The sequence below is a fragment of the Dermochelys coriacea genome, chromosome 21, assembly GCF_009764565.3.
Source record: "Dermochelys coriacea isolate rDerCor1 chromosome 21, rDerCor1.pri.v4, whole genome shotgun sequence".
Taxonomy (NCBI): Eukaryota; Metazoa; Chordata; order Testudines; family Dermochelyidae; genus Dermochelys; species Dermochelys coriacea.
Window position 1 is genome coordinate 898,000 of NC_050088.1, and position 23,778 is coordinate 921,777.

General features: G+C 40.2%; 1 protein-coding gene across 2 annotated transcripts in view; it reads left to right on the forward strand.

Annotated features, from left to right (window-relative positions):
- TRIM33 (tripartite motif containing 33) overlaps positions 1-23,778 on the forward strand; it is a 74,891-nt gene that overhangs the window by 38,090 nt on the left and 13,023 nt on the right. For both annotated transcript variants that reach the window (XM_038379746.2, XM_043500309.1), the window contains exons 6-12: positions 552-666; positions 5,158-5,304; positions 11,784-11,901; positions 16,108-16,352; positions 16,640-16,804; positions 17,842-18,042; positions 21,617-21,749. In XM_038379746.2, coding sequence (XP_038235674.2) covers positions 552-666; positions 5,158-5,304; positions 11,784-11,901; positions 16,108-16,352; positions 16,640-16,804; positions 17,842-18,042; positions 21,617-21,749 — 1,124 coding nt within the window. The remainder of the gene's footprint in view (positions 1-551; positions 667-5,157; positions 5,305-11,783; positions 11,902-16,107; positions 16,353-16,639; positions 16,805-17,841; positions 18,043-21,616; positions 21,750-23,778) is intronic.

Sequence of the window (23,778 nt, forward strand, 5' to 3'; positions counted from 1 at the left end):
TCAAAGTAGATGACCCTTTATGGAACTGATGGTACTGTCAAAGGTGTGGCATAATTTATTATAGAGTAAAATAACCTCTACTGCTCTGGTCTTTGTCAGTGAGAACTCTGTGGGAGTGACAGACATACTGGCCATACAGTTTAATATACACATCTTTCAGATCAGAAAAGACAAGAGCTGGAGATATTAAAATAAGAAAATAGAAGCAGAGAATTAATACTTCACACTAATTCAAGCAAAACATGAAAGAGCAGTTAAACATAAAAAGATGGACAGAAAAGTCAGACAATTAAGTTATCAAATCAGGGTCAGACTTTGTGTAAACTTTCTCCTTTATTTGCCAAGAATTAAATTCTAGATGGTTTATCTGTAGCACTGGGTTAGCAACTTTTTATCTGTTAGGTAGAAAGTAAATAAGCCATACAATTCTGCGTTTATCAAATAACTTTAAAGAAAGTTGCTTCTTTACTTTTTATGGAAGAAAAATGACTGTGTAGTATTTGGAGGCATAGTATAAAGTGATTGCCTGATAATACATTTCTCTTTTTTAGGATAAAAGAAGTAAATGAAACTAACAAACGAGTAGAACAGGAAATCAAAGTGGCTATTTTCACCCTCATCAATGAAATCAATAAAAAGGGAAAATCTCTCTTACAGCAGCTTGAGGTACAGTTAAGAACAAACAAAAAATCAGTTCACAAACTAGCTGTTTCAAACACCTATTGAGAACTTGCATTCCATACTTGAGTGAGGAGTTTATTCTGTGCAGGCACAGGTGTTTCAGTGGTATGCCACTCAAGTATGATATGCTTGGAGTTAAGTCTCCTGTGATCTTTTCATTGATCTAAAATGCTATGGCTTTCTTAACTTGTACATCTGTCTCGTATAGCCCCATTTTAAACTTGCTCTTTATCATAGATAAATGTCTGGAAAAAGCCCTTTGACCCAAAATGACATGTTCCTACCCTAAAACGTACTACTCCTGAAGTCTGTAAACTCTCGTCCTTTTTTAAGAGGATAATGTGTACAGTCTGTGGAACTAACATGACTCATAATATCACTGCTCATTTGCTTGCTTTTTTCACTTCCTCTCCCAATGCCTTGTCTAGGAGTCCCTCTCTTTAGAATGTCAGCTCTTAAAGGCAGGGATCTGCCTTAAGTTTTTCAGACCAAAAAAAAATAATTGGTACTGTATAAATGGCAAATGTTTGCCAATCGCCTATTAGCTCTGCATTTTGTGTGACTTAATGCAGTCAGAACCAGATTCTCCCCTCTCCTTCTGCTCTTGTGAGTGGCAAAGGGGAGGTAGCTCAGAAGACTTCTAAAGTCATCTTCCTTGCTTGAGGCTGTCCTTCCCTACTTAACCTAACTTGAGCTTGTCAATATACCTCTGAGTGGATTGTCTGTGGCTGGGACTGAAATTATTCTCACTCCATAAGGCAGTAGCTGAATGTGGCTGAAATGTGATTCCTCCGTGTTCATAAATCTCCTTGTCTCCACCAGGAAAGCTTGTCACTTCAGCTTCAGAACTCCTATATATGACAGAATGCATTGCTCCCTGTTAAGCTATCTCATAGATGTGGCTTGTTACATACTTTTAAATTGTGTGTGTGCTGACAAAAGGCTGTTTGAAAGATACCAATAAATATCTCAATAAATTGTAATGAAAATTTACCAGCCCAAGCAGGACTTACTTGTCTACTCCTATAACTCTGATGGCAAATTAATATTTTCACTCAGGGAACTGTTTTGGGGGCAGAGGGATTCACAGGGAAGGGAGACAGACTAAAAGTAGGATTCTGCAAGGCTACATTGTGTAAGGAGTGCTTACTACTACTTTGTACTGCAGTAGAGGTCTTAATATCAGATTATGTACCCTTGGAGTTGTGAAAGTCATCCTTCAGAATTGACACTGTAATTCCTAATAACTAAATGAGCTGAGACATTCCAAATAATGGCTTCAGAAATCTGGTAGGATAGATATTGCATATTTTTACATAAATGTGTAAAGCACAAATCTTAAATTACGTAGTTTAATTAAACTCTTAAAGCATATGATGCATTTATAGAATCATAAAAATATAGAAGTGGAAAGGACCTCAAGTTTTTCCTCCTAATCCAAATCTCCTTTGCTGCAAATTAAGCCAATTGCTTCTTGTCCTACCGACAGTAGACACGAAAAACAGTTGATCAGTCTTTTGTAATAACTCACCCTGTTATCCGGTGCTCCTGTATCCCCCCTCCCTATTTCTTTTCTCAAGACTAAACACACGCATCTAAACATTTTATCATTTTTGTTTCTCTTCTCTGGACTCTCTCAGATTTGTCCACACCTTTCTTAAGTTGCAGTGCCCAAAACGGACACACTACTCCAGCTGAGGCCTCAGCAATACCAAGCAGAGTGGGACAGTTGCCTCCCATGTCTTACATATGACAGTCCTGTTAATAAACCCCAAAATATTAGCCTTTTTTGCAACTGCATCACACTGACTCGTTCAATTTTTATGATCCACTGTAGCCTCTCTATCCTCTTTAGCAGTACTTTTGCCTATTAGTTATCCCCCATTTTGTATTTGTGTGTTTGATTTTTCCTTCCTAGTGAAGTACTTAGCACTAGTCTATTGAATTTCATCTAGTTGATTTCTGACCAATTCTCCAGTTCATCATTTTGAATTCTAATTCTGTCCTCCAAAGTATTAGCAACCTCCTATAGCTTGGTGTCATCTGCAAACTTTAGAAGCATATTCTCCACCCCATTATCCAAGTCATTAATGATAACACTGAATAGTACCAGACCCAAAGAAGACGTCGTACTAGATATGTCCTCCCAGTTTGACAGCAAACCATTGATGATTACTCTTTGAGTACAGTTTTTCAATGAGTTTTTCACCCCCACCCTTAAAGTAATTTCATTCAGACCACATTTCCCTAATTTGCTTATGAAAATGTCACTTTGGACTGTGTCAAAAGCCTTATTAAAGTCAAGATATATAACATCGACTGCTTCTTCCCATCCACTAGGCCAGGAAACCTGTCAAAGAAGGAAATTAGGTTGGCTTGCATTGGCTTGTTCTTGACAAAATCCATGTTGGCTATTTATCAACTTGTTGTTCTGTAGGTCCTTAAAATTGATTTTTGAACAATTTGTCCCAGTATCTTTCCAGGTATTAGGCTTGACTGGTCTGTAATTCCCTGGGTCCTCTTGTTCCCTATAATTCCCTTCTCCAGTTCTCTAGAACCTCACCTAATGGTCATGAGACTGCTTTAAATAGCTCCTTAAACAGTGTTTTGTATTAATTTAAATGGAATAGGTAGGCCCAAAGACTCAAAGATGTTAACATGACACCTAAAACAGTCCAGCATTAAACAGTTTTTTAAACAAAGCTTTGGATTTGATATATAGACATCTTAGCCTGCTTAGCACCGTGGCAAACATTAAAAATCCTTTTTAACCTTTTATTAAAGATACAGAAAGGAAAGAAAAACAGTGATAGCATTTGAAATGTAAAATATTAAATAAGGCTTTCATTTTAACAACATCCCTTGTTCCCTTTCCCTTTAGCCCTTTTGGAAGGAAATGGGGAAATAAAAATAGCAAAGATAGAAAATGCAGCTTCTGTCTCTGCTGTTGATTCACTTGCATCCTCACTGCTGGAGAAACACAGGCTGAGCATGCTGTCTTATCAGCCACTCTGAGACCTGGCAAACTTGTACCAGTATTAGGCTATTTAGGGCATTGCTTTTAGCTGCCCCTTTCTTGTCACAGGCTTGACAACAGTGTTGCAAAATGTACAGCCTTGGCTAAGCCAGACTCCTAATAGATAGAAGGAAAAAGGAGAGATATTATAGAGAAGAAATAAGGTAAGGAAGGAAAAGGACACACTGGAGGTGAGGGGGAGGCAGTCTCACATACTAGGTGGTTGTTGGGATTTAACCAGAGCCAGTGGAGGTGACGATGTCATCTGGCTCCCACTCGCTGGCCCGCTCTGATCAGAATGATGCAGGTAGAATGATGGTGCACTGGATTCCGGGGTCCCAAAAGACAGCAGGGGTGGCAACCATGATGGTGACGCTCACTCCTTCCCCTTTCAGTCAGTCAGTGTTGCGGTAGCCTGTGTCCATCTGCATTATCCCCCAAAGTTTTACTTTTTTTAAGAACCCCAGAAGGGAGTGATGGGTGGAATAGCTCATCCCCTCATTATTTTGTTCACCAGTTAGGCCTAATTTCCGACACACCAATTTTGGTCTATTAATTTCCTGTCCCACACTTCTGTTGTTTACCAGGCATGATCTTAACACAGACCTTGAATTATATCAGTAGGCCTTTTTGTTTGAACTAATTTAGTCTTTTGCACATTTTCCCATCAATGTTTATTATAGGTTGACATTTTATAATCATCCTAGTTTTTACAGTTGAGCTCACAATTTAGGCCCAGTTATCACAACGGTACCCTGTGGTGAATTTAATCAGGCCCTGCTCACATGAATACATCTAACTTATTTAAATACTCTTTCGCCTGTTGTTTCTCTGTTCCGGCTTGTATTCCTTCTCCTTTGTTCATATTATTAGTGACCTGATGCTGGGACTGTGTGCTGTAGTTATGGGGGATCCTCTGCCCCATGTGGTGCTGAAATAGGCCCCTGGGGCCATTTGTTGCATTTGGGGGTGTGGGTTGTTGGAACTGGGGGGAGTCCAGCCTTGTTCTCTCTCCCACAATCACTACTGTACAGCTGCTCTGGCTGTACCTTGGCTGGCTGCTCCCTGGGTTCCCAGTATAACAAGTGCTTTGGTGGCAGCATGCTATCAAAATGTTACTGACAAGCCAGGGAACAAAGAGGAAATGACAATTTGCAGTAGTTCATAACTCTGCTAAACCCGAATGGAATTTTGTGGGACCTAAAAGCTGGTTCTTCCAACCTCAGGGCTTTTTCTCTCCTGAATTTTGAATGCCTGCTGCAAAGAATTGGCAGTGTTAGTACTTCACGCGTCTTTCATAAAGGAAAGTGTTAAGTAACTTAACAATGTCACTGCCAGCTCCTCCTATAATGTATATATGTATAATGTATATTGTTTTAATTGTGTGCATTTAATTGTCTGAAATCAGTATAGATGATTTTTAAATCTAATAATCTGATTGAGCTTCTGTTTCTTTGTAGAATGTGACAAAGGAAAGACAGATGAAGCTAATACAACAGCAGAATGACATCACAGGGCTTTCGCGGCAGGTGAAGCATGTGATGAACTTTACCAACTGGGCCATTGCAAGTGGTAGTAGCACTGCATTGCTATACAGCAAGCGGCTGGTAAGGAAACCTGCCCCTTCCAGAATTTAGAATATAGTAAAAATTTTGGGATCTTAGTATGTTTGCGCCTCCAACCTTGACAGAAGAGAACTTTATGGTCAAAAGAATCTTCAAGACATGGTTTAGTTTCTCCAGATCACTTGCAAGGAAAGGAGAGCCAGTTAATCACACTCCATCTAAAACTGTTGGCTTCATGATTTAATAATAATGAAAACAGGTTTCCCAGCGCAGTGACCTCTCTCTCCTTGCTGAAAGAGTTAGGGGTGGATAGTTGTGTGGTGGTTTCTTTTGTAGAACTTTGTGCCATCAGTGTTGTCACAGTCCCTGGGTAAACTGCCCCTTCTTGAGACCCTTTTCCAGTCCCGAGTACACCCTTTGAAGTGGCAGGTCCATGGTTCTAGTTTTTGGAGTGGGATCCTGTGAACCAACCATATCTAGTTACACCGAGTGGTTGCCAGCTGTGATACTTAGGAGGCCCAATGGTCTTGATACTTGAGAGTTTTCCTTCAGGAGCCTACTGATGATGATGTTCAGTGACACAGAAATGGTTTCTTCAAAACAAAGGATGAAGTTTGCCAAAAGATACACAGCACTAGAGAAACTAATTAATTTAAAACGAGATACACATACACATACTCTTACCTTAACTTGGCATTCCCCTTAAGCACCTAGGTAGACATAATTTAATCTTTCTGCCACGGGTCCTCCCGCCTTCTCTTGGGCACCAAGTTACAGCCTATTAGCTGCATGCATGATGTGGAAAAATCTAACGTACTCAATGCTTTTTTTTGCCTCTGTCTTCACAAACAAGGTCAGCTCCCAGATTATTGCACTGGACAGCACAGCATGGGGAGGAGGTGACCAGCCCTCTGTGGAGAAAGAAGTGGTTCGGGACTATTTAGAATAGCTGGATGAGCACAAGTCCATTGGGCTGGATGCGCTGCATCCGAGGGTGTTAAAGGAGCTGGTGGATGTGATTGCAGAGCCATTGGCCATTATCTTTGAAAACTCATGGTGATTGGGGGAGGTCCTGGACGACTGGAAAAAAGCTAATGTAGTGCTCATCTTTAAAAAAGGGAAGGAGGAGGATTTGGGGAACTACAGGCCAGTCAGCCTCACCTCAGTCCCTGGGAAAATCATGGAGCAGATCCTCAAGGAATCAATTCTAAAGCACTTAGAGGAGAGGAAAGTGATCGGGAACAGTCAGCATGGATTCACCAAGGGCAAGTCATGCCTGACTAATCTAATTGCCTTCTATGACTAGATAACTGTCTCTGAGGATGAGGGGAAAGCAGTGGACATGTTATTCCTTGACTTTAGCAAAGCTTTTGACATGGCCTCCCACAGTATTATTGCCAGCAAGTTAAAGTAGTATGGGCTGGATGAATGAACTATAAGGTGGATAGAAAGCTGGCTAGATCGTCGGGCTCAGCAGATAGTGATCAATGGCTCCATGTCTAGTTGGCAGCCGGTATCAAGCAGAGTGCACCAAGGGTCGGTCTTGGGGCTGGTTTTGTTCAATATCTTCATTAATGATCTGGAGGATGGCGTGGATTGCACCCTCGGCAAGTTTGCAGATAACACTAAACTGGGAGGAGTGGGAGATACGCTGGAGGGTAGGGATAGGATACAGAGGGACCTAGACAATTTAGAAGATTGGGCCAAAAGAAACCTGATGAGGTTCACAAGGACAAGTGCAGAGTCCTGCACTTAAGACAGAAGAATCCCATGCGCTGCTACAGACTAGGGACCGAATGGGTAGGCAGCAGTTCTGCAGAAAAGGACCTAGGGGTTACAGTGGACGAGAAGGTGGATATGAGTCAACAGTGTGCCCTTGTTGCCAAGAAGGCCAATGGCATTTTGGGCTGTATAAGTAGGGACATTGCCAGCAGATCGAGGGACGTGATCGTTCCCCTCTATTCGACATTGGTGAGGCCTCATCTGGAGTACTGTGTCCAGTTTTGGGCCTCACACTACAAGAAGGATGTGAAAAAATTAAAGCGTCCAGTGGAGGGCAACAAAAATGATTAGGGGACTGGAACACATTGACTTATGAGGAGAGGCTGAGGGAACTGGGATTGTTTAGTCTGCAGAAGAGAAGAATGAGGGGGGATTTGATAGCTGCTTTTAACTACCTGAAAGGGGGTTCCAAATAGGATGGAGCTAGACTGTTCTCAGTGGTAGCAGATGACAGAACGAGGAGTAATGGTCTCAAGTTGCAGTGGGGGAGGTTTAGGTTGGATATTAGGAAAAACTTTTTCACTAAGAGGGTGGTGAAGCACTGGAATGCGTTACCTAGGGAGGTGGTGGAATCTCCTTCCTTAGAAGTTTTTAAGGTCAGGCTTGCAAAGCCCTGTCTGGGATGATTTAGTTGGGGATTGGCCCTGCTTTGGAGCAGGGGGTTTGACTAGATGACCTCCTGAGATCCCTTTCAACCCTGATATTCTATGATTCATGCCCCAAGGTCTGTCACTCTTTTAACAGAATATGGTCTTTTGATCTCCAGATTCTCAACTGTGGCAAAACAGCTGTGTCACCAGGATTGTATCTCAGGCGTGATCATAGCTAAAAACTTGACTGTTGTATACTCAGGTGTTTACTAGGACACTTTATATTTCCTGTTTGGTTTCTTTAATAACCCCTTTTGATCTAACTCTGTGCATTCAAACAGGGTAATATCGCACATAAACAGAGGCGCATATATTTATAAAAACTAATATAAATATTTCCCAGTTTTCCACAAGAATCATGGAGCTACATTTTCTTCAGTAGGAAATGCCTACTTTCTGACTGGAAAACAAGTTATAAAATGTTGGCTTTGGGAATTGAGGGACAGCATTGTGTTTAAAGTTGTCTTTATGAATGAAAAGTCTGGTTCTGCTGGGAATTCATTTCCTAAGTTTGACTAAAATTATGTTGTGCTTTGTACTTGCTGCTAAATTATTCTTGCTGTTAGAGGATCAGATGGCTAAGTAACATGAGAACGGCCATATTGGGTCAGACCAATGGTCCATCTAGCCAAGTACCCCGTCTTCTGACAATGGCTAATGCCAGATGGTTCATAGGGCATGTCTTTTGCTAGATACTCTTCAAATTCTTTTTTCACCTGCCTAATTATACTTTTACACTTGACTTGCCAGAGTTTGTTCCTTTCTATTTTCCTCCGTACAATTTGGCTTCCAATTTTTAAAGGACGCCTTTTTGGCTCTAACCGCTTCTTCTACTCTGTTTAGTCAGGGTGGCATTTTTTTGGTCCTCTTACTATTTTTTTTCTTTAATTTGGAGTATAAATTTAATTTGAGTCTTGAGTCTGGTGGTTTATAAAAAGTGTCTACAGGTTGCAGGCATTTCAGTCTTGTGACTGTTCCTTTTAATTTCTGTTTAGTTTCGTCATTTTTGTGTAGTTCCCCTTTATGTTAAATGCTACTGTGGTCGGCTTCTTTGGTATTTCCAACCCACAAGGATGTTAAATTTAATTATATTATGGTAGCAATTACCGAGTGGTTCAGCTACATTCACCTTTTGAACCAGATCCTGTGCTCCACTTAGAGCTAAATCAAGAATTGACTGTCCTCTTGTGGGTTCCAGGACTAGGTGCTCCAAGAAGTAGTCATTAATTGTGTCTAGAAATTTTATCTCTGCATTCTGTCCTGAGGCGATGTGTATATGAGGATAGTTGAAATCCCACATTATTAATGAGTTTTCTATTTTTATAGCCTCTCTAATCTCCTAGAGCATTTCAATCACTGTTATCATCTCGGTTAGGTATTCAAGAGTATATTCCTACTGCTATATTGTTGTTCAAGCTTGGAATTTCTATCCATAGAGATTCTGTGGAACAGTTTGATGCATTTATGATTTTTACTATATTTGACTCTGTGCTTTCTTTCATATATAGTGCAACTCCCCCTCCAGCATGACCTACTGTCATTCCTGTATATTTTGTATCCTGGAATAACTGTCCCCCATTGATTATCATTGCTCCACCAAGTTTTTGTAATGCCTATTCTATAAATATCCTCATTTAATATCAGGCACTTAAGTTCACCAATCTTCTTATTTAGATTTCTGACCTAATGGCAGAAAACATATCTGCTGTTTTATTGACTTGAAGAGGGGGAGATGCTGCGGAGCACACACCTTTTTAGTCCATTAGCACTGGAGTAGGAATTTCAAGGTGAACTCATTTATATGAATTCCCAGAACTACTTCTGTGTAATGTTAAGTCGTATTTTCTGATGCTATCAAAGGGTTAAAGTTCTTTAAATGATTCAACTGAAGATAGTTAGAAGGTGTTGAGTTTAGAAAAAGTTCAGGCTAACTGGCAGTATTCCAAGTAATTGTTACAGATCATCAAGCTGAATCATCTGGATTTATAATTTAGCATAATTTATTTCTAAAGCAGAGATGAATGCAATATTTTCTAAGAGCAGAATACAGGTGAGTCATACCGGAATTCAACTATACGCGCTCAGCAAAAAATAAAAAAAGAGAAAAATAACAAGATACCTGTAAATAGTGTGGGCGCTTCTGCCCACCATTCCACTCAATGAGCGTATGCCCTGAAATGAGCATGAGATGGAAGACATGAATCTGCTGTTCCCTCAGTCGGTCTCAGTTCCTGGGTGCCTCTCATAGTGTGAGCATCTCGCCGTGCTGAGTATGATTTTAGTGTTTAAAGATGCATATTTTTCTTACAACTTGGCCCCTAAACACAAGCCAACTACTTTATCTGGTGCTCAACCGAAGAAACAGTGAAGAAATGCTGGAGGAAAAACTGGCCGTGTTGGACTTACGGCGAGACGGTATGTTGGTCACCAGTGTGGTGCGTAAATATGGCTGCAATGAATCTAGCATCCGTGCCATCAAGATTCGAGAGAGAGAGAGAGAGAGAGAGAGATTTGTCAAGCCGTGGCATCAAGTGCTCCAATAACTGCTAAGGTGACGAGCCAGGTGCGTGATAAGACTTTAGTGAAGACTGAAAAGGCATTAAACTTACGGCTGGAAGACATGAACCGTAAATATGTGCCTATCAATGGCAACAAGTTGCGACAGAAGGCTCTTAGTCTCTACGCGCTGTTCAAACCTCCCACTGAAGAGGGACAGCCTTCTGATGAGAAGGAATTCAAAGCCAGCCAAGGTTGGCTTAATAGTTTTAGGAACCGCTTCAACCTCAAAAACGTGCAGACTACTAGTGAAGCTGCATTTACCAATGAAGAATGATTTAATTTCTGAATACAATCCCTCTATGGAACGAAGCCTCAAAATCACATGTAGTATTATGGACGATTTGAGACCGTATCAATAAATGTTTGAGCAGCTCAAGAGACAACAGTGACATTTGCTGATCACCATGTTTTTCAAGGCAAAACAACCATCAACAGATGAGCCTGCGCAATCAATTTCTCAGGCTGAACCAGAGTCAACCACTTCATCTATGACTCGCTCTCAGTCACCTCTGTCTCCTGGATGGACATCAAGCCCTGATGACCCCCTGTAATTACCCCCCTGTAATTAAAAATACAGTACTGTAAAATTATATTTTGCATATGTACTCTTTATTATATACTGTACATTACTGTATACATTATACATATTACTGTATAGGGTTGTACACACAATCATGTACAGTATACTGTACTTTATGGGCGATTTAAGGGATTTTCAATGATAATTTTGACTCTACGTGATTTTAGCCTTACGCACTGACTTTAGCACCTAACCCCCATGTAAAATGTGACTCCACTGTATAGTAGCTATGCCTACTAACGAAATAAACCCTAAACCCTTGTGAATTGTATTTAAGGTTTCCTACATTGTGATAAAAGGAGTAACTGTTTTTAGACAAGCTTTTTCCCTTACAAACAAAAGAATATCTAAAACAGTAGTTGAATTACACCTTTATTGTATAATTGGGTAGAAACGACTAGATGAGAACATTTCCTGAAAGCAGGTGAGCAAGCTTAAAGGTTAGAAATTGGACAGTACTTCGTAATGTTAGCTTTTTTGGTTAATCATTACTAATTAAATCCTGAATTAATGCAAAACCAAGGGACCAGAATATTTTGCATACTATCAATCTTGCATTCAGTCAGCGCTAAACAGATGGTGTAGTCTGCTGGAAAGCTGGGAATCTTAGTGAGGCAGGCCATGAGACATCTGAAATCACATCATTCTGATTACTGCTATTCTCCTTCATGTGTTTAGCATTGCTGATATGTGCTACGAAACCGTATGAAATGAGTTTTATGGTGGATGCACTAACTTTTCACGAATAAGACTCTACTTGGATGATTAAGAGGGAATGCTATCCAGCAATAGTTTTCTTTGGCAGTGACCTAAGTGGCTGTTGAAAGTCATAATTTTGTGTAGTAACTGGCAGCTCTTTGCTGAACTAACTGTATGCTTCTCCTTAACATGGTCACTCTTTGCTCATACATTCAGTGTCATCAATCTTAATTTGTTTTGTGTCCCATCAGATTACGTTCCAGTTGCGTCATATTTTAAAGGCAAGATGTGATCCCGTCCCAGCTGCTAATGGAGCAATACGCTTCCATTGTGACCCCACATTCTGGGCAAAGAACGTAGTCAATTTAGGTGAGAAAAAAACATATAAAGTATTTCTGGGGAGACTGGATTATATGGGAAGTTTTCAATGTATTACTAGTTGGTATGAAACAGAATTAAATACTTTATCTTTTCTGTAGTCAGACCCTAAAGGAGGTCATGATGGAAACAGCTTTGGTCACTGAAGGAACACAGGTTGACACTGAGTAGAGTCAAGCATGAGGATTTATTACGCACAGCGCTGGCGGAGTATCACTTCGCTTATTAGGCTTAGTGAGACACTGCTAAACAATTGATTACAATAGATTATATACGGTGTCAGTGGGTGGAGAGAAGCAATGGGGTGGGAGTTCCCGAGCCCCTGGATAGGTTCTAGCAGCAAGATGAAATTAGCACAATAAGCCAATAGTTTAAAAGATTATATAATGGCTCCGCCCATAGCTCAGGTTAACATGTTTGCTAATACACAGGTATTATCCCTCAAAATTCTCCTCTTGCAATGTGTAAATTAAATCCTGATTTCAGGTCCATAGAAATGACTGTGGCTTTTTCCAGACAGGTTTGGCCCACAGGTACATTGCTGGAGGGTTTAAAGCAAAAAGAACAGTAAACAGTACACAGCAATGACTGTTGTTTATCGTTACCCCTGCATTTCTGCGAGCTGGGGTTGGCATCTGTGAGGGAGGATGCATCTGTGCAAGGGAGGATGCCATAACTCATGCTATCTTGTTAGGCCTCTCCCTGAACTCTGGTTGGCATTTGGGGAGTATGTACCATTATCTTCTTCCTGCCCCAGGAAGCAGACTTTAAGGCTCCTTTCAGTGAGTTGTATGCCTGTAACTCCTGATAAGCCTCCCAATTACTGCTCTCCACCTGGAGTTATGCTGTCTCATTTTATTTTATGTATAGTAGAAACAAACAAAGTTGTCTCCTGCCTATCCCAGCTTTCTTAGCCATGTATTGTCCATTGTTAACTAGGCCTCATGCCTCAGACCAAGCTGTGGAATTTGGGCCTATGTGAAAGTTCTTAACAAAGACTGTGGTCAAGATCTTACGTACGTATTATTGGGATTTTGGCCCTTCAGTCACTTTGTATTCCATTTTAAGTATATGGTCACTGTAGCTGGTCACATTGATGCCTGGTATCTTCTCTTCCTGGGCTGACCTTGCTTGCCTGTCCATTGATACAGGATCCCTCTTTTCCATGCAAGAGTAAGAGTCTGTCCAGTTTTGGTATGATTATCCCTTCCATCAAGATTTGCCTGCCATTTGGAGATTGAAATGCGCAAAACATTTGTGATGTGATATACTGTCTGATGGTGCTAAGTGGGTTCTCTACATTTCTGAAGTCTATTTATTTGCATATTTACCTGCCAAAGGGGCCTTATAAGGATGAACTCCTTGGACTTCTTAATTAGCTCTGTATCACTAATAGTATTAGATTTAGTTTTATCCAATCACTAGATGTTTTTCTGTGTTTAATATGGCTTGAGCCAGTGTAACTCTTAAGAGGACTGGATGACCCAGATAACCTAGTTGACTGGTTCCAAGGTAGCCCATGTCATATTGTCTGAAAGGTAAATGAATTAATACACAAAACTTTGTAAAGTAGTTTTGGTTGCTACACATACAAAGCCACAAAGATAAAGAAATGGAAAGTTAAGCTACCTAATAACATATAGCTTGTGGGTAAAGGAATACAGGGTTGACACCTTACGACTACCTACACCACAGACCATGCCCTGCAACTGTAACTTTGCCCCATTTTCAGTCATTCTTCTAACTGCACTGAGTTGCTAGATTTCCCCCCCCCCCCCCCCCCCAGCACTGTTAGTTGTGGATGTTTGATGTGATGGTTGTGGTGAGAGAGAGTAGTTCGATAAAGGTGTTATGTGTGTAAAGATTTAAGAAAGGTGGGCACCCTTGAGGGGTTAGTTAATGTTGCAGTGCATGGCCTATGGGGTACATTAGTTGTGGTGGTAAGGTATCTGCTTGTGGATTCAGAGTACGGGCTTATGTACTGGTAAGTGGCGTAACTTTCTGAATTGTCAGGCGTCGGGAGGTGGGTGTGGCAACACTAATTACTTACAAAAGTTTTTCTGTGATTAATTTCCTAATTAATGCTGCTTTGGGGGTTGGCTTTAGAGCAGGTGGGCACAGGCCTGAGAGGTAGAAATTCAGCAAGAGTATTTATAGGTTCATGCACAGCTGCTGATCATTCTTTGTTGTAGGACAAAATCTGACAGGAAAGTGTAGCTCTTCATGGCAAAGGTTTTGTGCGCCCCCACTACGCACACCCCCAGCCCCAAATCAACCAACCAACCAAGTTTGTATGTGCCCAGCCTCAGTCAATCAGGTTTGTGTGCACAACAAATACACTGTTACAATGTGAAAAATGGGTAAAAGTTACCCTTTTTAAAAAAAAAACAAACAAAAAAAACATTTTCCCCTTACACCAGTTCTCCTCAGGGGCTACTTCTCAGCCAGGTTTTGTGAAGATTAGTCATCAATTAAAAGGACTATCAAAGAAAATTTCATCCAGAGCCCAAATTCAAAGGGTTCCTATTAACACTTTATGAAGAAAAACCAAAGAAAAAGCTGCACTGAAAATTCAAAGAGCATAAAAACTAATCCTGTGTGAAATTCCAAATTGATAAAAAAGCAGGAATTTATATCCCATTTTAAACTCACTTTAGAGCAGATCCCAAACTATTGAGTTACCATAAGATGCCTCCATAATATTCTTCAGACTGCATGAAGTGAGTTGGTGGAGTTCAGTACAGTTCATAGTGCATAAATTTCCACAATGTAAAAACCACTATCATATTCGTAAGGCCCTACCACATTCAAAGTCCATTACGGTCAATTTCACAGCCATAGGATTTGAAAACTGGTAAATATCACTTCAGATGTTTACATCTGAAATTTCACAGTGTTGTAACTGTGGGGGTCCCAACCCAAAAGGGGATGGGGGAGGGGGTGTCGCAAAGCTGTTGTAGGGGGGTCACGGGATTGCCAACGTCACTTCTGTGCTGTCTTCAGAGCTGGATTCTGAAGGAAGCAACCGCGGCGCTTCTTGCAGCCGCAGGAGGTTCATGGAGGTGGGTCTGAGCCCCCCCACTCAAGAGGCTGTGATGCGTACAGACAAGTCCTGTCCCTCCCCAACCCAGCCAGAGCTAGGAGCCCCCTGGCTGGGGCGCTCCTCAGTGCAAATGGAGATCAAACCCTCCTCCTCCAGCTGCAGGAACCGCTGGGGCTGCTGTCCAGTCCCAGAGCATCCTGCAACTGCGGGAGGCACCTGGAGGTGGGTCTGAGCTCCCCCTGAAAGTGGCTGTGCAGGGCACTCGTAGCAGCGGGGGAGATTGACGCATTTTCCATTGCCGTGAAATTGGTAGGGTCCTACATATTTGTGTTTTCTCTCAGCAGCAGCCAAGGATTTGAATGGACACAGAAGAAGCTACTCTTGTATCTAGAGGCAATTTCTCCAAAGCAGAGCTAAGGCTTGGTCTACACTTGATAGTTATACCAATGCAGCTTACAAGCGTGTGTGGTTCACTTTTTAGATATAGTTATATGGATACACATCTGAGTGTAGATGGAGTTACAGCAGTATAAAAGAGGTGCCTTATACCAATATAGTTATTCCCCTTCCTGCACAGGAATAGCTATTCTGGTATAAAGCACCTTTGTGCTGAGATAATTGTGCCCACGCTAGCAGGATTGTACTGGTATAGTTTGGTACAACTTTCTAGTGTAGACAAGTCCTAAGGCGCAACAGATAGTGCCCATTCTGCCCAAAATGTACCTCTTCCCAAAATAAATTTTAAGACTTCAGTCTGAAAGTCTTTCACCATGCCCCAGTCTGTTATAGAGGATATAATTGGGGGAAAAAAGTTGAGTGGTATAAATTTGTAGCTATTGTAACTTTATCTGACCTGCAATTATTGTGGAGTGATGCTGCTTTATCCTGCTTTAGTGTAAAAACTATGCCAGCTGAGTAACAATACAAGCTCAGTCCTGGCTAGCCTGCATTTAGACTAGATCAGAGATGCTTGCAAATGGCTGTCAACGAATTTACATTTTAATTTAGACTTAAATTGCTTCCTTACTTTAATGTAAAATACTGAGGAAACTGAAGTAAAAAAAATTCAGAGATTTCTGTTTTGAATCTTTATCAGCCATTGAGTTAAAGTGAAATTTTGTAGTTCACCAGCTTGTTTTTTCTCTATTCCTTAGGTAACCTTGTTATTGAAAATAAACCAACCCCTGGCTACACTCCTAATGTAGTAGTTGGACAAGTTCCTCCAGGAACAAACCACATCAGCAAAGCCCCTGGACAAATTAATCTAGCACAGCTGCGGCTCCAGCATATGCAACAGCAGGTGTATGCACAAAAACACCAGCAATTGCAACAAATGAGGATGGGACAACCAGCTGGGCCCCTTCCTAGGCAAGCAGGCCCTCAGATGTTGCAGCAACAGGCAAGTTTCCTGAATACCTTACCTTACATTGCAGTATAACACTAAGACTTAACTCTGCTTCTCTCTGACGTGAGCAGATACCTACTTATATTGTACAGAATTAACTTAAAATGTATGAGCAGTCTAGTCTTATAAAATTTGACATGCTTTATTTAAATAGGGCAATGACTGGCTTTTTCTAGAGATTATGGAAATTATCAGTAATTGCACCTACTTCTATGGAAAAAGATTTGCTTCTCGTTTTCTTGTTAACAGCAGGAATTTTTTTAAAAACCAAACCCTTGTAGCCTCCTAGGTTGATCAGCATGCAGACCATGCAGAGGGGTAACTTGAACTGTGGGGCTTTCCAAGCACACCAGATGAGAATGGCTCAGAATGCTGCTCGTATTCCAGGAATACCACGCCATAATGGACCACAGTACTCCATGATGCAGCCGCACCTTCAGAGACAAGTATGTACTATGCACATCTTATTTGTGCCCCAGCATACTAAGCTTTCATTTAAAAGCTTACTTAATTCACTGATAGCTATCTCCCGATTTGTCAGTTCTTATATAGATAAAAAAGTGTGTGTGTGTGTGTGTGTGTGTGTGTGAGAGAATACATGAATGTATATATTTCTGCTATATGTGAACTATAGTTGTGAGTAGCTAACCTTTTTCATGTCACGTGCTGTCTGATATTTCAAAGTTACGTAAGTGTGAAAAATCTAATAATTTTCATTGTTTTCATTCTGCATTTTAGTCAGCTAAGAAGCTGAACCAAGAATGACTGGTTTCACTTTGTGGTGGTTGGGCAGCTGCTAAATTTCTTTTTCAAATTATTGCATGAATAAAAATATTCATGATTTTTGTAAAACATTTTCTAAACTAAATGTTGGTCCTGAGCTACAGTGGCTATGACCCTATATATCTACAAAAAAGTGATGCAGACCTTTGATAAATATTCAGAATAAAAATATCTGTAATAATGGGAGTTTGCTTAATTAGAAAAGTAGAAGGGAAGAATTTTTCAAAAACGTAACCTGTTTGTTAATGCTTTTAAAACAGCACAACTATGAATATTGTGCAAATGCAGTTTCTGCTAAAGTCATCCCTGGATTAAAATGCTGCATTTCTAAGAAAATACCTCTTCCCCTTCCCCCCTCCCCCCCCCCATGTGCAACAGTAAGGAACTAGACAGGAGGCCATGGGAAATCCACACTGTACACCAGTATCTCTAGTGATTCAGAGTTGTTGGTTGTCTTCCCCCCCACCCCCCCAATTCCATTCCAATGTTCAGTGCTGGTTGGTTGTTTACATTGTAATTTTCATACAGAAAAGGGACTGCATATTTCCTGCAAACATTGCTAAACTAGATTGAGAATAGCTGGTTGGTGTCGGGGACCAGCATGTAGTTTAAAGTCCTATAATTTTGTACCCAAGGTGAATATTTTGCTGCCTTTAGCCCTAACACAATAGTTGTCTATTTTTCCTGACTTTTCCAACAGCATTCTAACCCAGGGCATGCCGGGCCCTTTCCAGTTGTTTCAGTGCACAACACTACTATCAATCCAACTAGTCCTACAACAGCTACCATGGCAAATGCAAACCGTGGTCCAACAAGTCCATCTGTTACAGCAATAGAACTTATTCCTTCAGTCACAAACCCAGAGAATCTACCTTCCTTGCCAGATATTCCACCCATACAGGTTAGTGCAGAAGATCAGCTTATTCTGCTATAGATGAGGTGATCACTGACTTTCCTTCATTAAAATCTTTTTTTCTTCATGTTTTTTGTATTTGCACCATTACTTGAAGACTGTAATAAGGCTGTTACTGTTTGAGATCATTCTAAGTAGTAAGAGCTGGAATTCGAAATCTTGTGTTGGATATACCAACTGTTAAACCATCCAGCGCTGATCTACTCAGCTTTTAGTTACAGCATACTAATGTTAAATTAGGCAGTACTTTATGGAGTGAGGTAATGCTTGATATAAAAAATTGACACCAAGGCACACTTGGAGTCATAAGAAAATGTCAGTCTTGGGTGGCTGTTTTCAGTTACTTATGGCTTGTCTAAACAGGAAAGTTATACTGGTATAATTATGCTGGTATATAAACCAATAGTTATTTAAATGCCCAAAACTTAAATGCAGAGCTAAGGTTGCTAATGATGCCTCATGTCTTTCCAGAATGTGCAGAGTAGCTAAAAACTCTGAAAAGAAGGAAATGTTGAGTTAAGATTGCCTGGTGGGGATTTATTTTAACTCTGTCCTGTTTGAGTCAAGCTCTAACGCACCAAAAAAACATACTCATCATTGTGCCCTCACAGATGCTAGAGAACATGTAACCATAGTATGTCCCCTTTAGCCATTCCATTGCTGTGACAACAGACTGCCTGGAAACGCTCTTGATCGAACAGACCCCTAATCTTGCTGTACATGTATGTTTCACTCTTTTAGGTATGTCAGTTTGGCACACGCTGATGTGGAATTACAAACGTCACCATTAACTTTTTCGGTATTGCTTCCCCAATCCTACCTGAGAGAGATCCTGAGCAACTGAGATCAGTTGTGGGAGGATCATAGTTATAGTTTAAGTCCAGTTGTGTGCAAAAAATAAATAAATAAATAAATCATTTTGTAAAATGCTGTTTTGTTTTTGGGGATCTGTCTCAGAATCCACTGTCTCAAATGACCCCAAACTTGGTCAGCTAACACTATCAAGCAACTCTGGGACACAGCAAGCTTAAGACAGTGAGCACTTGGATTTTAGAGCACTTAGAATAGACCACCTTTAAACAGAAAGCAATGCTTAACCTTAACTATAGCAAAACTGGTGCTCTAATACTGGTATAACTCCCCATGTGGTCACTCTCATTCCAGTATGGGTGGCTTTTTTCAGTTTAGCTTAAACCCCTTCCAAAATGACCTAAACTACATAAAAAGGCACTCTTATAGAATGAGAGAAATGTAGGGCTTGAAGGGACTTCAACAGGTGATCTAGTCCTTCCCAAAGCTGACATAGGATTTAATGTACCCCCAGGCAGGGGCATAAACTATATTGGTATAACTATATCAGTTTAAATTCCCACCTTAGCTTACTTCAGAATAGCTTTTTCATATAGACAAGCCCTAATTTAACTAGAACCTATTTTGCTATTGCTCATCAAATCAAGTAATTTACTTACCTAAAAGTATATCAGGAAACAGAGAAATGTGCAAAGGCTCAAGGACAGCTATGGCACATTTTTGAGGTGATTAAATTGGTCTGCAGCGCTGAAGCTCATTATTGTCGAGCCACTGGAAAAGAAGAGCTCACTAGACTATGGCCTTGCAGTTTTAAACAAATTTTATGGCCACCAAGATAGAAGAGTCTGGTGGTAGGAGATGCCATAACATAAGCTTAACTGGGTGACTTTGGGGTGTTTTGAAAATGTAAAGTCTTCTATAAATGCTATGTGCACCTCTCATTGTGTTACCTCCAACAGATGTTTCTTCCTTTAGAGAGACAGGGTATGAAACTACTCTATTTCCTAATTCATGACTACTCTTTTATAAATGTTGGCTTTAGTCCGTGGTCCTCAAACTTTTGTACTGGTGACCCCTTTCACATAGCAAGCCTCTGCGTGTGACCCCCCCCTTATGAATTAAAAACAATTTTTTATATATTTAGCACCATTATAAATGATAGAGACAAAGTGGGGTTTAGGGTAGAGGCTGACAGCTCGCGACCCCCCATGTAATAACCTTGTGACCCCCTGAGGGGTCCCAACCCCTAGTTTGAGAACCCTTGTCTTTAGTGAAACTGAGGGTGATAAAAAAATAATTTTTTAGTCAAAATAGATTTTTATTTACATGTTACTAGTTTTTTTATTCTATAGTTTTAAATTGTACTTGTTCTAATTTTCCTACGTTAGTAAGAATTCAAATTTTACATAGGTCTTTTTTTCTGTTGAAGTTTTCACACTTCATTATTGTCTGCTGAAAATGAGAAGTCTTGTGTGTCATTAGCATCCTTACTGTGAGAACAACACAAAGTCTTACAATATTGATAAGCAAATAGCTGGTGCTGTATTTGCAACTACCACTACCTTTTGACAAATCGAACTTGCCCAGTCAAAGAAATGTGAAATGATTCGACCAGGCTATACTTTTCCCTCAGGGCTAGCACCTTGAAGTCAGTGGGATTTGTATTTCTAAGTCATTTAAGTGCTTTTGAAAATCCCATCCTTAAGTTCCTATGTATAGATTTCGGAGCCAAATTTTAGGCTCCTATTTTTTGAAAATTTGAGACTAACAAAGTTATTATGAACTTTTTTATAATGTATTGAAAGTCTAAACTTTTTGTTGAAATGCCAGTTTTTATGCCACTAAGAGAGTTTGTAATAAAGATACAATTTTAGCCCTGACATGGAAACACTTCTGCATATGCTTAACTTCAAAAGTATGTGTAGTCCCTCTGACGTCAATTGAACTAATCATGTGAGTAAAATTACACACCTGCCTAATAGAATTAGGGGCTTAGTTTTTAATATTTGCATTTGCCTATAACAGTTTTTGTAAATTCAAATAAGATAAATACTGGGAGGATAGCATTTTTTAAAAGCATTTATAATTTAATCATTATATATTTATAATCTGAAATTGTAATATAAATTTTCTAATCGATTTTACAGTCTCAACCTGATTTAATCAGGGACCTAAAAAAAAAAGTCTTAATGAATTATCAGTCATTTTAAATTGCCTTGATTTAAATTGCTCCACAATGGTGAAATTAGAGTTTCTTTCTTATATGGTGAAGACATTTAAGTGAATAATTGAAAGGCTAACTTAAATACCAGGCCCCCTAATATGCTTGCCAGTGAGTCTTGACTATTAAGACTAAAATTAAAGCATATCAGAGCATCTCAAATTCTGGTACTGTTTTTATTAGGTTTTGTCCATTGTTCAGCGTTATCAGGTGTAAGACATTAACTTGCAAGTACAGAATTGTTCTCTGAATGGAGGTTGTAATTCTTAGAAGATGAGGATTCAGAACATAATTGTGAATCAATATTGCTTATCTTTATTAAGTGGTAGTAATTGTGTAAGTGTTTCCTCATAAGTACTGATGAGTTACACTGGTAGAAAACATTTTCAAATTTAAATTTTGGTAAAACAGTTGTTCAGCTAATCCAATAAGCATGTATATTTACATGTGCATATAGATGAAAAACTGTTAATGGTTTAATCTCATTTGACTTCCCCAGCTCAAATTTGTTTTTGTTTGATTTGTTTTCAGCTGGAAGATGCTGGTTCAAGTAATTTAGATAACCTACTAAGTAGATATATCTCAGGCAGTCACCTACCCCCTCAGCCTACAAGCACCATGAATCCTTCCCCAGGACCCTCAGCCCTGTCTCCAGGATCAACAGGTAAGCGGGAACGAGGGTAGTAGGTATTTTTGATATTTTAGGCTTAAAAAATTGGCAAGCAATTTCCCCAATGTACAAGAAAGTAATATTCCTCTCCTTTTTTGGTATGTTCACCCAGAGGTGTTCTCAACAATGTTTTTGGTGGCCTCAGAGTTTGGCCATCAACTCTTGCTGGTGGCCGCTCTGACAATTTTTCCTAAAATACTTTAGGAAAAACAAATAAGTATGCACATATACATGTCCACATCATTGTAATTTATTGAAGTTGATTTTTTTGCAGACTCCATAATAAAAAATAATGTACAGTTGTCTCTGTTCTTTACTGGACCTAAACAAAAACACAAAGTGCTTTACATGTTCTGCTATTTTTAGTTTTTTTTTTTTTTAAAGACTTGCTATCTAGTAAGTCTGCTACTGTGAAAAGTGATGTTTGTGTATTATCACTTTTCACAGCAGATTTACTCAGCCCCTGCAAGCTGGGGGACAAATTAAGTTGGAGGTGGAGAGGACCTGTGGGGATGAGCCCGGGGCTGGAGCCTGAAACACTGCAGCTGGGAACAGAGCCTGCTGCCTCATGGCCAGAGCCTGCCACCCACCACCCCAGGGCTGAAGCCCAAGCCCAACTGCCCCTGGAGTGATGGGGAACTCTCACTGGTTGCCTGCTGCTAGTGTTTGTGGCTCCAGAATGGGGCAGGGACCTGCCTCTGCTGGTGACCCTGATAGAGGGGCTGCTGCTTCCCTCCCCTCTTCCCCCCCCCCCCCAACCCAATCACCACCAAGCAGGCTGTGGCTGCAAGAAAAGCCCGTGGTGGCCACATTTGAGAGAAACTCCACTAGACTTTGGTCATGAACTTGCCTTTCCTTGTAAATCAATCCCTGTAGCACCCTACCCTCTCTTCCCCAAAGGATGTTTTTATGGGAAGGAGCTGCCCAAAAGGGAACACAGTATTCCAGTGGCCCAGAGAGGGACCAGCACATTTGTGTGCTGTGATGTTAGACCTCTCAGAGTTCCTCAAAAGTCCATTGGTCCTTTTTGTTACCATATCACCTTGCAGACTTAGATCTGAGTCCACAGTTCAGTTCGAATGGTTTGACTTATGAAGCTCCAGTCCATTCCAGGTTTTGTGAAGGGAACTTGCCAAATTTCATTAGATACCTGCTTAGGGAGAGATCCAGAGTTATGTAAGGAGTTGCCTATTTGTGCAATTCTTTTAGAAGTATATATAATTTTGAACCAAGCTTTTGTTCTGCATCTGAACAAATTACATTACTGAAATCACCTAACATTCTATAATGCAAATGGCTATTTCAGAAATACTGGACACAAGAAAAACAAGTTTCAGCCATTCCATACAGGTCTTTCCATCATTTAGTTCTTTCCCTGCAGCCTTCCAAGCTTGCTTGGTCTGAATTGTGAGTTAGTGTATGCTTACAGTATAAAGGTATTTTTTCTAAGCTCACATACAAAACGCATGCCGTGGGTCTACCTTTCTGCTGACTTTATTTGCAATAGCCAACAATCCAGCTGTTTTAAAACAGATGAGTAGAAAGTTGGTCCTGAAACATGGGTTGAAAATAAGACTAGAAACTTAAAACACAAGTGACAACTTTTGTTCAGACTAACGTTTATTTGCAACATGTGGTGATGACCAGATCAGGATAATTCACAGATGATAAAAAGAGGCATTTAGGTCAAGAATATTGCTCTATTTTATATTTGCATTAAATTAAATAGTTACTGGGATTATAAATGAAAAGGTAATTGGCAAACTAATGCAAGCATCCCAGATTCTGTATCAGATCTGCTTTTCTATGTTTGAGCTAAGGATTAAACTAGCAGTGGTTCTCAACCAGGGATACATGTACCCCTGGGAGTACACAGAGGTCTTCCAGGAGGTACATTAATTCATCTAGATATCTACCTAAAGTAACTCCTCGCTTAACATTGTCCCAGTTAACGTTGTTTCATTGTTATGTTGCTGATCTGTTAGAGAACATATTCATTTGAAAGTTCTGCAGTGTTTGCTTA